General features: G+C 36.6%; 2 protein-coding genes across 2 annotated transcripts; one reads left to right on the top strand and one right to left on the bottom strand.

Annotated features, from left to right (window-relative positions):
• Window positions 1-325: 325 nt before the first annotated feature.
• LOC113676331 (protein disulfide-isomerase 1) lies at window positions 326-3,555 on the top strand. The gene is made up of 3 exons (XM_027192980.2): window positions 326-999; window positions 1,340-1,805; window positions 2,465-3,555. Exons 1-3 carry the CDS (start codon window positions 662-664, stop codon window positions 2,771-2,773), a joined length of 1,113 nt encoding a protein of 370 aa, XP_027048781.2. The 5' UTR covers window positions 326-661; the 3' UTR covers window positions 2,774-3,555.
• Window positions 2,963-13,605, bottom strand: LOC113676330 (centromere protein I). Its single transcript, XM_027192979.2, has 23 exons — window positions 13,421-13,605; window positions 13,216-13,332; window positions 12,602-12,720; window positions 12,044-12,151; window positions 11,506-11,554; window positions 10,747-10,793; window positions 10,319-10,408; window positions 10,071-10,127; window positions 9,774-9,842; window positions 9,426-9,557; window positions 8,455-8,575; window positions 7,773-7,858; window positions 7,491-7,608; window positions 7,142-7,206; window positions 6,929-7,044; window positions 6,522-6,624; window positions 6,308-6,361; window positions 5,930-6,054; window positions 5,585-5,633; window positions 5,315-5,451; window positions 4,782-4,881; window positions 4,029-4,070; window positions 2,963-3,613 (listed from the first exon to the last, which is right to left on the bottom strand). Exons 1-23 carry the CDS (start codon window positions 13,482-13,484, stop codon window positions 3,518-3,520), a joined length of 2,064 nt encoding a protein of 687 aa, XP_027048780.2. The 5' UTR covers window positions 13,485-13,605; the 3' UTR covers window positions 2,963-3,517.
• Window positions 13,606-13,622: the final 17 nt, after the last annotated feature.

Genomic DNA, 13,622 nt, shown 5'->3' with positions numbered 1-13,622 from the left:
TCAGTTCATCAGCAAAATAGCCATTTGAGGAAAATTTTAAAATCATTCCTTCCAAAGCCTTTTATTAGAGATCAAAGTAAGTTATAGACAGAACTTCTTTAAAGTTATCAGGAGAAAGCGTAAAATTGGTTAAATAAAAACGACAGTCTGCGAAAAAGGAAAAAAAAAAAAACAAAAAATTCCTCAGTAGCAGTTGTAAGAAAAAAGTGAGCGGAAAGTCATGAGGAATTTCAGAATCATGATTTCATATAAATGTGAACAATGACGTGTCGTTCAGAGCGACGTGACAACAAACTCTACCGCGTATTTAATCAGCTGTTTTGCAGTATTGTAATAAATTGGTAATCAGGATCTACACATGTGGTTTTCTTAGTGGACAAATCCTTCTTTTTCTCAGAGTAACACGTAATCCTACAAAGATACAAAACCTTTTACAGTAAACAAGTACGACTTAGTTTGAGATTATTGGTCCATTTCTGGACAACGAATCGACTGAATCACTTGATTTCTCGTTTTCTCTGCTACATCGTCACAGTTTCTGAAAAGAAGAAAGGTAACAGCTCTGTCACAGGAATTAAACACTGAAAAAATCTTCGCTCTGAACGGCCACAGCAGTATTTTACTGAAGAAACTCATCGACTCAAAATCGTCGCATCAGAAAATGTTTATACGACTTAATCTTCTCGCAATCGTCTTCTTGAACACTGTGCTAACTTCAGCAAAGGAGGATTCATTCGTCAAGGAACTCACTCTCACTAATTTTGACCAGGTCGTTGACGGGAAAAAATTTGCGTTCGTGTTTTTCTACGCTCCTTGGCACGAGCAATGCGTGAGGCTGTTAGAACGGTATGAAGAGGTTGGAGATACATTTTCAAGCCGTGAGGATGTGGTTATCGCCAAAGTAAATGCTTATGAAGAAATTAAACTGGCCACACGGTACTGGGTGGATGAATACCCTGCGTTTCGTTACTTCATAAAAGGAAGCATAACTGAAGAAACGTAAGTAGATGCAGTGTTTTGTTCGATTTATTACAAAATGTCTTTAAAGTATTACGCCAAACATTGCGCTAAGGCGGACAAAGAATAAAATCTGCAGCTAGGTCCGAGGTACAAAGAAATTTTAAAGAAGACGCTTTTTTTGTTATTTTTTTTAACATCGTCCTAAGAGGTCACATTTTGCTGCCATAACTTGGAAATAAGACAACTGTGATATAGTTAGAAATGGTAATAAACACCACTCACGAATTATAACTCTGCGGAAAGCGTATCTAACAATAAATGTGACTTTTAGCAAACATCAGAGCCTAATGATCTGACTTTCTGGTTTTTTTTTTTTCAGTTATAATAATGGTAATCTTCCTGCCGATATGATTCGTTTTATACGGTCCAAATCCGTCCTTCATCTAAACACAGACATCTTCCAAACACCAGTCATCGATCTGAGCTCTTCAAATTTTGAAAGAATTGTCAAAGACAGGGCGCGGAGCATCATGGTCCTTTACTATAACGGCAACTGTGAACTGTGCAAGACTTTACAAAACACGATTCACGATGTCGGTGTCACATTTAGAAACGAGCCGAAGTGCCTGATTGGTCGACTTGATTGCGACGCGGAGCCTCAGATTTGTGTGCAACAAACAATTCCGCATTACCCGACTTTCAAAGTATATTCCCAGCATAACAAGGACGGGATCATTTACGAGCCTGGGACCTACCAGGAAAGCTACAGCGAGACAAACATAACTTCCTTTATGAATGCCTTGTGTGGAACTCAAAGGAGGCTGAAAGGACGACTGAACGAAAAGGTAAGTTTTTAAAGCAGTTGAAATTAAGGTAAATTTTACAGCCGCTACGAAGCTCGTTTAGTGTCATTGCAAGCAATTTTTGCATTAACCCGCTGTCCAGAGAGACCATGCCCTCTTGCCAATTGATGCAAAATAAAGAGAAGTTAGGATTGAAGAATTTCTGTAATCGCAAGGGACTTTGCTTCGTGGTCGCGCAAGTCTTCTTGGGTCCCCTAAATAAAGGCAGTTAAGGAGGTCGTATGAATGATCGAAATAACATAGGTTTCTTATAATGAAATAGTAATCAAAACCACAGTGATTTTTAGCTTTCACTGAGAACAGACGAAAGATATATATAGTGTTGTTTGAGAAAGGTTTATTTACCTGGCAAGAATGAGACTCATTAATTCCTTGGACTGAAAATTTGTGGCTATGCTTAAAAAAAGTGTTAGAAATTCAAGAATAAAATTATGAAATGGGATATAGGACTAAAAGAGGCAAATTTATTTTACTTGAAAATTGATAATTCGCTGGAAAACTTAAGGCGCATCTACTTGAAAACGAAAATGTTAGTCCCACCCTCGATCAACCCAACTTCTTAACTTAAATTACTATACGCCATTAATAGTGTTACCCATCGGGAGCGGCATGGAGTTTATTGAAATTTGCTGTTTAAACAGGCTGGCCTTTTGGATGACTTCAACGAAATAGCCGTGCAGTTTATGAAGGACCACAGAAGGCGAGAAGAAATATTGAGAGAAGCTAAAATAAAAGCCCTTAAGCACAAGTTCCAAAACGAGGCTCATTTTTACATGTCTGTTATGACTCGCGTAATGGGTTACGGAGCTGGTATCATAAGCGAGGAAATTGATCGATTGGAACGCTTGATCGCCGGTCCATTGCACCCTAATAAGGCAGATGAATTTGAGAAACGCAAAAATATTCTGAAGCAATTCCAGGTTTTGCATTTTGAAAGAGACGAGTTATAACTTTCTTGTAACTTTTTGCGCCGCTTTCTTGCGTTAAAAAATAGGTACTAAGTCTTTCCCATTTATACAATTAAAAAAGGGAAATTAGAAATAGCAAATTGCAATGAAAAGTTTGGACATGGTCTGATTAATTGAACATTTTATGGTTTTGGCCTGTTTGAAATCTGAAATTAGACATCCTTCGGAACCTTGAATAGCACATTTTCAATGATCAGTTTGCTTGTTTGTTATTGTTACAAGATTAGCCATACCTAGTTTACAAGATGCTGATATCGGTACAGTTAAATACATTTCTGAGAGGTATAAGAATCCAAAAATAATGAACAATAAAACTTTTTTCACAATGTCTCATAGGCAGACTTGGCAGTGTGTATTACCTCGAACGTTTTTGTTCTTAAAAATATATTACATGATAATAGGCGCAATCATGAATATTTAAACTTGTAAGGCACATAAGCTGCGGTATATAGTCCTTCATGAAGACTCATAAGGCTTATTCCGGTTCCAAAACACTTCTATTTCATGTTTGACGTCTGTCACCTCTTATATAGTTTCAAATCGTTTTCTCAACAATACTCAAAGGAGATATATCAGGAGTAAAAGAGTAAAGAAAAACTCTCCTTCGATGTAATTGTGAACTCTCTTTGGCTTCTGTTTCTGTTTGAAGTCACGCAGCTTTTAAAAGGGCCGTTAAAACTGGAGTATTTGTAGTCTTCACTACCGTTGTCACTCTGCGAGCTGATGTCATGAACGTGGTCTAATAAATGTTTTCAAAAATACCAGAATCCCACCAAAGCTTCTCTGCCTCAAAAACTCCATGTAAGCACGTCTAGAGCGTCCCTATGGAAATAAGAGGGTTGTGATGCTCAAAGGTCGGGGAAAGAAACCAACCTCATGAGGCAAGTCTAGAGAATTTTTTTTCGCGGTTTTTTTTCCCAAACAAGTTTAAAAGTTCTTTAGTCTGCCACCCACAAAAAACCCGTCACTTTTTTGACAAATAAACCTTTCCAATTTTGTCAAAAATATATTGGAGATTGAGTGCCAGAAAATAGAAATTATATGAGTTGTTGATTTTATAAAATCATTAAGTTTACCTTGTGAGACGTGAAAATTTTGGAATCAATGCCTTAATAAAAAGGTCTTTTAAATTGCGCGATAGCTAATAACGCTTTTCACAAAAACGATATGGAATAAAAATAAATTGCATGCAACAAGAGAACGAACAAAACACGTCACTGACAGCTGCAAAATTTACCTTGATAAGACTTGGCGTGAGCTTCATCCCGGTCGGCTGAGTCTGGAAGGAAGCATGCAGAAGGTAATGTTAAAACGATGCCGAAATGTCTGCTTGAGATTAAAGCATCCGCGCCAGTATGTTCGCTTCAAGGTCGCAATTTGTCTGTATCTCAGCCACAAAGTCAAGGCGAGAAGTCTATTCACTCCTATGGCACTTAAAGTTAACAGAGCCGACACTGCACACAGCAAAATGCTTGTCACAAAACTTGCGGTATCTACGTACTGATGAACACCCCTCGAATCAAGCACTCCGTGAACAAGGATTGACATCCAAACTGTAACAGCCAGTAGCTGGCTAACAAGGCCTACGTAAAGATCAGTTGTTGCCAAACAACGATGGCAGATGAAGAGAGGTTTCCTTTCCGAGGGCAACAATGATTTTAATATTGCTGAGGAAAGCTACTATGGAGAGGAAAATGTTTATCGTGGATAAAAAAATCAGATGTTGGTGCCCTTCTGTTGCGTTTGGTATCACCATTATTCTGTATCGGGGAAATCAAGTGGCGAATGGTCAATCTCGAAGAAGTTAGTCTCAATATTTCAAGTTCAGTGTTCACTTCTCCATCTTTTATCTTCCTTGTAATTAATTAATTTATTTATTCTCATCATTTTTAGTTTTTTTTCTCTTTTACCACACTCTTATTTTGTGATTTCTATCATGCTGTATATAACTTCTATGTTTATGAAAACGACTCATTTCCAGCAAGCTAACCTGATGAAGAAATTTCCAGGCCTCCCCTGCCAAAGATATATGATGGTGGATTGAGAACAACTCGTTCATATGACGCACATCGAGGGAGTCTGTCACCGAGCTGATGAGAAAACAAATTATGGTCGATCATCCCAGGGTACATAATGAATCCTCAAAACTAACCATTCAAATCTCTAGTTCACCCTTAGTTAATCCCGTGTAAAGACTGATCTCCTATGCTAATGAATGACTTGTTTAACAAAGGTGCCTTTTAAAGCATCACTAGAAAATTAACAAAAGATTCAGTTTATCTAATTCGTCGCCGATGCTATCGTTACCCATTGGCCAACGGAAGGGTTACAGGAGGTTATGTTCAAATCCAAATCCAAATTCCCAAACGTACGTCTACATAGGGGAACGAGACTACAAAACTATATAACACCTCACTATCTCTGCGCATGAACTAAATGTCTCCTTCTTTCACGTACGAAAATCGTCCTATGTATGTCAGTAGTGGTAAGATATTCAGCGAGTGTGGGATGTTACACCTTTACCTTGGCATGCTGAAACAAAATGATTTGTCTCTGTCTATAAAAGCTTTGTTTCTCCACAAACTGTCACAGATATCTAAGATGTACTGGTTAAATCTCTGGATGCTTTGAAATCCATCGGGGAATCCTAAAGGAGAAACCTGAGAGACCAAAATAAGAAGGATTTTAATCTGAGATAACGCTTTTCCACAATTTTGAAGACAAATAGGAGTATTGTGGCATAGTCTGCAAGCTAAGCACCATCGTGATTAATTTTTAATTTCCTTCCATTACCTGAGACTCTCCTTGTGTTATCTTCAAAGATTCAAACTCCTTCTTGAAGCTAAAAGGTTTAAGTGTCAATAAATCAGTGAATTTATGTGAAAATTGCAATCCCTGGATTTCCAAAAGTCAAGTTTTTTTCCTAAGCATTTGCTTGAATATACTCTGAGAATAATTTTGCATTCAGAGGACGATTGAGCCACAAAATACCCTTTCATGGATGCTAATAAAGTTAGTTAGAAGTGTGCTTAGCGTGAAGTTGGATGTCTATCGGTAAAACTTTCCACACAAAGTAATGAAATGGACGAGTTGAAGACAATCGTTAAAGAGACTACAGTGGCAAATATTTGCCCTTACTTGACGATGATTTGACACAATCTTGACAAAGCCATGGAATTGCTAGAAAACAACATTCTGTAGATGATCCCAGAGGAAGGAATAAGGACAAATGGCAAAGAAAACTGTTGATGAGAAGTTGAAACCTGAAAAAATGAAACAAGGTTAACAAAATACGATCGGTGTTCGAGAAGTTGAATTAGAGACTTTACATCCGGCTGCTGGAAAGAGCGGGACTGGAGCTCTGACCCTTCGTCCATCACAGCATAAACCTCCCCCTCCCCCCCCCACCCCGACACCAGCCAAAGAGTCGACTACCCCGAGCATGTTCCGACTTCCAAGGTTGAGTTGTTAACAAAATACTGATCACTTTCTTAAACAGACCAACTGACCACTTACCAGTTCAAAGAAGTTTAAAACCCAATGCTGCAGCAGCGCATGGTCTTTTTCGACCTTAAAAAGAAGCAAACGAAATAAGAAGCCAAACAGAGAGCCAAATGTTTCAAGAGAATACAGACCCTTAAGTTCGGCATGTGGCGTGATGGGTTTGTCTCACGCTTGTTCCGTTTGAAAGCAATCTCAATTTACGGTCGCATTGAGTCGTTTCACTCACCTGTAAACCCACAACACAAACCCTATCCACAAACTGTATGAAATCATAAATGGTCTTCAGAGGATCAAAAGCCTCAACTTCGTCTTCAACAAACAACGAGACACTGAAGAGAAGAATAGAAAATGGTCAAGAGATCAGCGCCCTACGAACCGCTAATTTGTGCACTTAAGTCAGCTTAGTTGTGCCCATGGTCAAAACAGAGAGCTATGCACTAGGCTGCACAATCTGATCGTGCAACTCTGTCCGTAATCTCTTCCGCACCCAGTCTTTAGGATGTCACGAAACGCTCTTCTTTCAAGGTTGCGTCGCGTGACAGCCTCAAGAATGGCTAGGAACGTGTCTGGTTTGATTTTTTTAATGTCATTAGTATTCAGACCACTCCCACAGATTTCAAACGTCAAACCTACTTAGCCAGATCACGTGCTCTTTGGGAACGCTCCTCTTGAAGTAATTCTTGTTGCCGCGGTAACTCAACCGCTAAGAAATTTCTCAGCAGTTCAGTAAAACAGTAAATAACTTGACACTAAAAAGAAACAGACCACAAGTTAATTCTAAATATAATCTGGCGAGACTACGTCAAGAAAGAAAAGAGGAACAACAAAACTTTCTGAATTTCTTACCTTCACGTAAATTGGTGATGAAAAGAAAAGTTTTCTAAGCGGTTCAAGAACTAAATCATTCAAACCTGAAAAATATAACATCCTATTTAGCATTTACTGATGGGAACCAGATACATCTTTATTTCATAAACTTAGAATTTCTTAAGCACTCAAAGCTTCGACAAAGCTGGCTGCACGAGTGTCAAGGTGACAACGGAAGGAAACCATATCATCTGACATATGTCCAACTGTCAGCGGTAAAGCGCTGGAATAGTCGCAGGTGAGCTTTTCACCCTGATTGATTAAATAATTTGAAAAAGTTAACTAAGCGATCACATTACCCAGACAGTGCAACGAACGTTCGACTCACGTTGAAACGGCCACATACTAAGATGAGTTACAAGCTGAAGAATCAATGGTCTGAAATCCAGTCCGTTCCATGTAAAAAGGAATCGAACCAAGAAAGCTTCCACAGCCGGGACAGATTCCTAGAGAAAAGACAACATTGCCTCCGTAAAATCTACAACGTGGGGGATAAATATCTAAAAAAATAAATACAATAAATATCTAACGAACCAGACATCGCGGTTTCCAGTCGAAGGGCAGAATCATCACGACTAAAATAAAAATTTAAATCTTTTTTATAACTTACTTGGAGGAAGCCTGTGAAGAGGTTTAAATGTTGCAACAACATCCAGGTATAAGAATCAGATTTTGACGTTGAACTGTTAAGTAACTCTGTGGAAAATATAATTTCATCATTCAAAATATAAGTATTGGTATTTACCTCTAATCTTAGTTTGCCAGGTGAAGTGTTAAAAAAAAAAAAAATGACTAAGAAACACGCATTTCTCGTGCGATATACAAATTCTGGAATCTCACTGGCTACTGTTAGAACGTACGGTTTCAAGCTTTCACGACTCTTCTTTCATTTGTAAACATTTTTGAAAATTATTTTTAGGCAACATCTTTCCAGATCATCTTTTCTTAGAAATCTTTCTTTAATTGTTTCCGTCATCACTGCTATTTCGGCCGAGAAAAACATTTTGAATCACATCCTTTCACTCTTCGATTTTCCACTTTGGTACTGTATTTCCATGTTCCTTCTACAGCCAGCACTGAAGTCGGTCTCAAGGCTTAAGTCTCTCCGGTGCTTTTTCAGGGCACGAGCCGATTGTCAGCGCGTGACTGAGGCGTAGGTATCATACACAATCGATAGCCCTTTATTAAAATTCTTCTAAGTTTTTAATTCTGCTACTTCTCAACAGAACGATAATCATTTTTTTGGATCATAGTTCGTTCGTGTAGTTTCACAAGTACTTTTGTCATATTACCTTCGCACAAGGTATGATTGACCCAGAAGTTGAATCTTTGTAACACGACAAAGTCTGGATTACAGCTCAAAACGTGCTGCAGGAACGGCGAGTTGATCACTGAGGCTACCTGACTCGGAAACTGGCATCAAAGCAAAATAACATCAGATTTTTCATGAATTAAATTACATATAATGTGGAAAGGGAAGATTTGCCAAAAGGCGCGCAAAGATGCAATGATTAAACTAAAATTCAGTTTTTCTCCTCTTTATGTAAATACTAAAATCCGTGCTCGAGGGCATCGACTTTCGGTATATATTACAGCCATTTCGAAATCACTGGTGGTCCCTGTAATCTGATTGGCTCTAATTGATGCAATTTATTCACAAATGACACCAATTTTTGCTTTAAATCGCATCTTTTTCCCAGCCAATGAGGAGGCTACACAAAAAACAAAACAACCAATCAGATTTTAAGGCTTGTTTAAAGTAACTGATCAAATTTCAGGAAACTGAAAGACAGCGAGTGTCATTTGGCAAATTTTGCAACTCTTGTTTGCAAAACTCTTACTTCTCCCCTCCAAAAATGGATGAATTTAGTTTCAGACTGGCTCAGTACTGCATCAATAAAATATTTGAACTGACTAAGTACTGTGTTTGGGCGATTTCAAAATGGATGTAATAAAGTGGTAATTGAACCTTGTGTCGTGCAATTTTGGTCTGAAATCATACTGGTGATTTCAAATCAAACCCGCGCTGCGCGCTCGTTCGATTTTGAAATCACGCTTATGATTTCCGCCCAAATTGTACTCCACTAAGTTCAATTACCATTATTAATAAAATTGAAAGAACAGGTTTTGAAAAACTGGTATCGGTTGCAGCAGAGGCGAGTTTATGTTAATAGGGTAGCGAGAGGATTTGCACGCCGTGAGGTCTTTACAAAACCAGAGGTGACAGTGGCATTTGTTTGACTTTTAAATGTGAATCGCTTACCTCTATATTTTCAATGTTTGCAAGTAGATCCTTAAAGGAAAAGAGCTGCTCGATGGACGTTTTCTTTTCATTTATCGTGGTAGTCTGTAGTTCGGGAATGATGTTTCCGGGAAGTTTTCGTCTCTTTGTCACCTGAAAGTACAAATCACGAAAATTTTACAGGAATAAAGTAGGAAGATTCAGTTTTCATTGGTCGGAAGTTTTCTCTTACGAAAAGAAAAACCAGAAGAAATACTGAAAAAAAAGACACACGGAGAATGATAACAAGTATAGTGTGATTCTTTTTGAGGGGGTGGGGGGGGGGTGAGGGGGTGAGGGGGTGGGGGGGGGTGGAGGTACTTTACTCACCGCAACACGATTAAATGTCCTCACTGGAAGAAAAAAACTTTCCACTGGTTTTCTTGCATTATATTTGAGCTGTGAAGGAAAAGGAGCAAACAGGTGCTAGTTAGCACTAAAACAAAGAAGTTAGCTTCTTCAGCAAACACATTTATTTTTTGATCTGGAAACATAGATTACTTTAATACGTATTCGTTTGTGGTGCTTAACGAATGAAAAGAGTGATCAGTCTGTTTGTCCGTAATCTGGGATTGACAACTTTTAATTTTATTTTCAAATAAAGGTTTTTAACATTTCACTAGGTACCTGAACTTTCTTGATTGCCTCTTTCCAGGATTCATCGGTTTCCTTGAACCATAATCTCTATGAAAAGAATTCGGGACAATGCAGTAAATTCCATAAGCATGAGTGTAGGAGTGTTCTAAACACGAATTGTGGGCAATCATCTTGTTGTCATGTGTGAAAAATTGTGAGACAAAACCCTCACCTAAACAGTACTTTACAGGGGCAAATACATGTAAACTTTAGAACTTCTATAAATCAACCAAATATACCTTAGTTGAAGCTGTTGCTGTCATGGTGAAAAGGTTTGGACAATGTATCTTGTAAACAGAAAGTAAGGCAGACTGATAAGGCTTCACTCCCTGAATATAAGAAACAAAAACAGTTCTTTTAATATTTTAACATCAGCTATGAGGTCTTTGTGCTGGTAAGGAATAATTAATTTCATTGTATTGTTAACCTTTTTACTCCGAAGAGTAGTCATTACGAATTCCTCCATGAAATATTTTAATACACTTTTGAGCAGATTAGTCTAGGAAGGCAATGAGAAGTAATAAAAATATTAACTGAGAGATGTCGTTTGATTTAACATGATATTCTCAAATCTGAGGATAGAATATCATATATGCCACAGTTATTTCACAAATATATGACAAAAACTTTATATATTATTACAGATATGCCATGCTGAAAAACTCACCCTGTGATTTTGTAGATCCAGCAGTTTTCTGATCCTAAAATTCTTCACTAATTGAGACATTGATAGATTAAAAAGATGATACTGAAATGAGTTATGTTTAGTGTGTAAAACAATTATTTGGGAACAAGGGCAGCAGGTCAGTAAAATGCTGATCTTAAAAATGAGAATTTAAAGTTTGTATCTTCATTCCTTAAGCCATCATGTAATTTTCTTTTTACTAATAAAACAGATTAAGAAAGATTAGTTTAATATGTATTAAATTATCACACATTTTTTTCTCCAAAAACAAGACTTAATGACCATAGATAGCTATAATTCCTTTCGGCCACTGTAACAAACAATTATTTTGATTCTTTACATTCATGGTGAGAACTTCACAAATCTATTTCTCATCGTTCTCATTGACTATTTTCACAAAAAAGCATGCTAGAGTAGGAAAATGTCTCATCAACATACTCAAGAATCAGTATACAGTTTGTATAACTTAAGAAGTGTATTTTCCGGTGAAACGTGTTGAGACGATAAATATAAACATGAGACCAGAGTAAAAGGTGGGCAAAACTATCTTGATCTACTTGAACAATTTTGTTACAAAGATCAAAATAAATGCTTGCAATTCTGGTTATAGTAAGCCAGATATTTCACTCTGTACACCAAGACAAATTTAAGTATTGCATTTCATGGAAACAGGAAAGACTTCTACAGAAATCTACTTTCTAAACATAATATTCATATTAAGTTTTATCTTCCATATCTTACCATCCTCCTTTCTTGTCAGGTAATACAAGAAATGGCATAAGTGAGGACACTGAAAACAAGTCCATTTTAATTTAATAAATTTTTAATAAGTTTCATCAAGAAACAAAATCAGAGAATGCAAGAATCAGGTGCATTTTAGCTTTGCCTCAAACACCAAAATTTATATTTAAAAATTATTTTACTCATCATTTTTTTCAAATTCAGCATTACTGATTTTTATATTTACAAAACATACAAAAAGAAAGTATTTACCATTCAAATTTCAGCTGAAAGGCTATTCCTAGCCAAAATGTTCTTGCCATCAAATACTGACTGGACCTAAGTAAACTTTCTATCAAAACTCAACTATGATGCCAAATTCTTTGAAGAGAACCTGCCCTAAGTCTATGGCAAGGATATATCTAACAACTGAGCAGCCCAAGTGAGAAGAGAGAGAACTCTTCATAATACAGAACAACAGGACAGAAAATCGGCCAAATGAGCTGTTATAAACTAATCAGCTTAGCACTATATTGTACAAGAATTCTGTGAAGCTTACCAAAGTTTCACTTTCCAAAAGGAGGAAGAAGATTCCATAGAGAGAATGCACATCTTTCAGATCATCAATGAAGTTAAAGATGAGTATAATCCATCGAACTAACAAACTCTAGAGGACAAATACTTGTAAAGACTGAGCTCAAAAATAATGTCCACTAAATAGCATATTAACTGGTATTTTAACAGTCTATAATCTAAAAGATAGGTCAGAATAATGCATACATTACTAGTTATTCATAAAAAAGGTTAGAAACTACAAAATCACCTAAAAAAAATTTTTGTTCATCAAACTGTCGATTGAATAGAGAGAGTAAGTTTCTAAAGAAACTGTGGTGATCTGTTGGTGGAGTGTCAAATACAAGATAATTTGGTTTTACCAACTGAGTTAATATTGTAAATTAGCCATGGTAACAAGTTTTTAAAGCTGATTTTTCGAGCATTAGCCTCTCTTCAGAGCCCTCCTAATTATATCCAAAACTCACAAAGTTTACACCATTAAGGCATGGATTTACTGTAATTGTTATTTTATTATCATAAAATGTACATATTTCTTTGGTACCTTTATCCTCATAGATAGATGAATATTACAAATCCTTGAGGCTATGATCACGACTGTTATACTAGGAACTGATTTCTGTGGAATCAGGGATCTGACAAGTCTTGAAGAAATACTATCATCTGAAACAAATTAAATACTTAGTAAGAACTTAAAATCATCAATAAAAATTTTTTTTTTAGATTTATTTTTCTTATTCATATCTTTGATTTGTAATAGGTATAAATTATTAACCAATCATCATGATAGTATTTTTGTTATTATCAACTAGTAATTAAATGGATTTCAAATATTGATACTGCATGATCAGGTATTCTTTCAGTGGTAAAGTAATATGATAACAAGTAATAACAGTTATACCATTCACCTCAGATTTCTCAAAAATTACTTTGAAGAAGTCTGATCTGTATTCTGCTGGCTTTGTTTGGGGATTAAAGTAAATCATCTGGAACAATTTTTCAGATGATTTGGAAATTCATATCCAACTAGGTTAAATAATTCCTTGAAAGATGAAAATATTATTTATAGACTACAACACAGACGTAAATAATATCTTCTTTACAAGGAAATGTAAACAAATTATTCCAAGCCAGCTGATTCAGATCATTCTGACTAACCATATTTTCCACTAGTGGCTATCTTGACTAAATTCACAAGTTGATCAGGTGGAAGACCATCGTTATGAGCAACACTTTCAATCCTTTCAACTGCTGGGGAAGTCTCGACTTTCGGATCTAGAAACAAAACTCAGCTGATGTTAAGATAAAAATTAACACTTTAAATTACATACCAATAAAAATGAGATATTAGACATTCGCTTACCTCCATTTTCTAAAAACTTGATGGCTTCTTCAGCTTTGAAAATATTTGATTCATCGTCGCTCATTATTGATTTCGCAAAACTAAGGCCTGGCAAGGAGAAATTTATCAAGAAAATTAGCTTGCCGATGATCACAGAGCAAGTTCCATTTTGAAAACAATCTTCTTCGCCAGGCGCGCCAAAATTCAAACATACAATCCCAGA

The sequence above is a fragment of the Pocillopora damicornis genome, chromosome 6 (assembly GCF_964200805.1).
Source record: "Pocillopora damicornis chromosome 6, jaPocDami1.2, whole genome shotgun sequence".
Lineage (NCBI taxonomy): Eukaryota > Metazoa > Cnidaria > Anthozoa > Scleractinia > Pocilloporidae > Pocillopora > Pocillopora damicornis.
The sequence above is the reverse complement of the archived record's forward strand: the minus strand, read 5'-3'. Positions and strand labels throughout refer to the sequence as shown.